General features: G+C 44.1%; 1 protein-coding gene across 1 annotated transcript; it reads left to right on the top strand.

Annotated features, from left to right (window-relative positions):
* Window positions 1-389: 389 nt before the first annotated feature.
* Window positions 390-944, top strand: GREM1 (gremlin 1, DAN family BMP antagonist; the record flags this gene model as incomplete). The annotated part of the gene is made up of 1 exon (XM_082485822.1): window positions 390-944. The coding sequence occupies one exon, from the start codon at window positions 390-392 to the stop codon at window positions 942-944; it is 555 nt and encodes a 184-aa protein (XP_082341948.1).
* Window positions 945-3,959: the final 3,015 nt, after the last annotated feature.

The raw sequence follows: 3,959 nt of genomic DNA, 5'->3' as shown, positions 1-3,959 counted from the left end.
TAATATGAAATCTGTTCTTCCACCAGTGTAGGTCAGGAGCAACGTTCCTAATGCCAGTGAGCTATGGGAAGGGAATGAGAACTCTTAACTGGGGTAATATACACGGAGAAGAGAGCTGGAAAAAGATGCATGCTACACAAAACGAAATTCCGTTTGGACTTAGTTTAGCCTCTGACTTTCAATCACTGTACATTAAAGCTTTTATCACTTGGTAATTTGGAAACAGCTTTCCAGCTGCTAAAGGCAAAATGCTTATCTTTTATAACTGTGTGTGCACACACACAGACATTTCTTTTCTGGAACTGGAAATTTACTGTGTAGCTGACTTCTGTTCTGTTCTATCTGAAATCCACAACTGTGCTTTATTCCCTCAACTTCCTCCATATAGGATGGTCCGCACACTGTATGCCGTCGGCGCCGTGTGTCTTCTGATGGGATTTCTGCTACCGGCAGCAGAAGGGAGAAAGAGGAATCGTGGATCTCAAGGTGCCATCCCTCCTCCCGACAAAGATCAGCCCAATGATTCGGAGCAAATGCAGACACAGCAGCAGTCGGGCTCTAGGCATCGAGAACGAGGAAAAGGCACCTCGATGCCTGCTGAAGAGGTGCTGGAGTCTAGTCAGGAGGCGCTGCACATCACCGAGCGCAAATATCTAAAGCGGGATTGGTGTAAAACTCAACCCCTCAAACAAACTATCCACGAAGAAGGCTGCAACAGTCGTACCATCATCAACAGGTTCTGCTACGGCCAGTGCAATTCCTTCTACATCCCCAGGCATGTCCGCAAAGAGGAAGGCTCCTTCCAATCTTGTTCCTTCTGCAAGCCCAAGAAATTCACCACCATGACTGTTACACTCAATTGCCCCGAGCTTCAGCCCCCGAGAAAGAAGAAAAGAATCACCCGAGTTAAGGAATGCCGGTGTATATCTATTGACTTGGACTAAACTGAGAAAAATATGGTACCGATTGCACCCAGAGTGTGCGCAATCCTTGCCAGCGTGAGAGTGAGTGGCATGAACTAGCGTACCTTCCGGGCTGGACAAAATTGTGAATTACCTAAAACGAGAAAAAAAAAAAAAAAAAAAAAAACCAAAGCAAAAAATGGATGTAAGGGAAGGGCACACGTGTGTATGTTTGTGTGTAAGAGAGAAAATGGATGTGTCCAAGCAGATATATGAATGTTCACTATGACAAAAAAGTTTACCAGGGGTATGACATATTAAAAAAATCTATTTACCCGCAGTCATGAATTAGGTTTCCTAGTGTATATTCACATTTTTGCTGCTTGCTGGGAAAGTGGAGCTGTGGCTTTTGCTAATGTTCACCTGCCGTGCTATTTGCTTTTACTGTATTAAAAGAAACATCAAAGCGAGAGGACAATATATTTGAAAGCATGGAGCTATTGTTAAGTACGAAGTAGGCAAAAAGCAGTTTAAAGCGTAGCAAAACCATCACTGAAAATAGCAGCTGTATCAAGAGTTTGTAACATGCTGCTTCTTCAAAAAAATAACTGTAATCCAAAAAGCCATGTCTGGAGAACAATGGGGGGACGCGGGCGTGTTGAAAAGTCACTATAGGTGGATGGAAAACAGAGCTGCAGCAAGTTAAAAAGCAAAAGGCCAAAGTAAGTAGACAGGGGGAATACAAAAGGGAGTAGAAAAAGGAAAGATACATAAATAGGAAGACACAGAGGAAGAGATATCGTCTTCTGTTTACGTTTTGCTTTAATTTATATACCTAGTCATATATTACATAAATTAAAGAGAAACTATATACAAGGCTATAAATATACTTCTGAATTCTAATGGCTCTCTAACTCAGTCAAAACCCATTCTTGTGCCACTAGATCCATTCCATGTCTTGTATTTCTGATATCAGTTATTCTTCATATCTACATATATATGTATATGCAGTATCTTTTAGTCCTTGGTATCTATACGTACATGCAATGGGTACGCATACTCCATTGTGCGTATCCGAACTCTCTCCTTCTCTTTTTCACATGCATACATAAAAAACATACATAACCGCAGCACAAAAATCTTGCTAACCAAGATCAAGTACAGAATGGCAGTAATTTAGTACATAAAGAGCAAAGCAAAAATTAAAACAAGCATCATGTGACTGCAAATGCAATAACCACACAAGAGACAAAAGACACGACATTCATGACTAGTAAACATTGCATTGTTATTGTTATTTTAGCTTTGCCACAGGCATGCAGTTTGTTGAAAAAGAGATGCAGAACTTTGCCAGCAATAATCCTCTTTTTATATCTTTTACCACAGACTTGCGTTTAAACTGGATTTGGACTAAGTAAAGAGAATTTCCTGAAAATTAAGGGCTAACTGCCCCTCTCATTTGGGGGGAAAAACATGAAAGGGGACACATGACTTCCAACAGCTTGATGAATCTCACCTGGGAGGTTATCCTGCCTTTTCTTTCCTTCAGGAACAGGAGCTTAAGCTTCATCGGGGCTGTAGGTTTTGGCAAGAGCAGGGAGGGTCCCGCAAAAGAAGGTGGTTTAGCGAGGTGGACCCCGGGCCGTTGGACCCGAGAGGCAACCCTTCCCTGCATGTTGCCCTTGCTTTCCTGGGCGCTCCATGGGAAGCCTGGGGGTTGTCTCCCGGCTGGCTGCATCTCCCACCCCGTGGCGTGCAGACTGCTCGTGCTGCCCTGGGCGCTGGCTTCGCGAGGACGCTCTCCCACCGGGTGGCGAAGAGCTCAGAAGGTGCTGCACACCTTCCCGCCTCTGCCTCTGCCTCCAGGGTCCCCACAGCCCGGCCGGTCCGGTGGGATACCCAAGGAAAGGCGTGTTCCTATGCCCGAGCCAGTACCAGGCCTGAAAGCAACCCGGACATCGCCGGTGTGAGTGAAATGGGAGTTAGGGCCATGTTAATTGTACCATGGGGCTTGGATAGTCCAGGACGCGGTTTCCCCACTCAGCAGCAATACTCCGTAGTCCCCACTGTCGGCGTAACTGTTCCCTCTCCCACCAGATGCCTCTCTCAGCCACAAGGTGACTATCTGGACAGCGTTTCTGTCCCCTGAACGCTGAGGGAGACAATTCTGCTCTGATTAATATGTCCAAAGGGAAAAACGTCACAGATGCATCCAGTGTGCAGTCATTGTATTAGACGCCCCAGCTGTTACACAACGCATCGCACGGTTATTGGTGATATCCTGCATCTCTGCAATTAACAGATATTTACTGTAAAATCCACTGCTGCGAGGTCTGTGTTTGTAAGATTAAGAGATTGCAACTCGGTGACTGGTACTATGAAAATGCATTTCATCTGGTGTACTCTCAGTCAGCAGGTTTGACACATTTCTTCATGGATTTTAAAATCCAATTTTAAAATCTGGAATTACAGGAGGTAGATTTCCACTGTGTGGAATGTGAATAGTTAAACAGAAAGATATGGATATTTAATGTTATTATTAATACAAATCCTCTTTCACTGGGATAATAGGCAGGGGTTGTTTTCCTTTAAATTACTTTTTTTTTTTTTTTGAGTTGGTTTGCAGGGGAAAGGGCCAATCTCAGTCGTTGCTGAAAGTTTTGTGCTAGCTAGGGTTTCTGGTCAAGAAATGGGCACACCTCAAGACTGATGATTACTTTTTTTCTTCACGTGAAGTTAACAGCAAAACTCTCATTGTCTTTTTCAGCGATGGGATTTCATCCTAGGCTGCGATGTCCCTAAACCCTTAGCCATTAAGCAAAGCTTCAGACATTACTGACTCCTTTATTTAAGATTGGGCTAGCGTTCTGAAGGAAAACCGATGAAAGTTTTACAAATCTTTACGTTCCAAACCAGCCTGTGCATAGATCATGACGGAACTCCCCTTGAGGCAGTTTCTTCCCCCCCCCCCCCCCCCCCCCCCCAGCCATGTAAATTTTAAATGAAGAACTTCTATGAATTGCTAGTTATTGCCTGAGAGTAAGAAAGTTCTGCTAA

Source organism: Vanellus vanellus, assembly GCF_965231255.1.
Source record: "Vanellus vanellus genome assembly, chromosome: 6".
In the NCBI taxonomy this organism is placed as follows: Eukaryota; Metazoa; Chordata; class Aves; order Charadriiformes; family Charadriidae; genus Vanellus; species Vanellus vanellus.
Note: the sequence above shows the minus strand (reverse complement) of the source record. Positions and strands in the feature narration are given on the sequence as shown.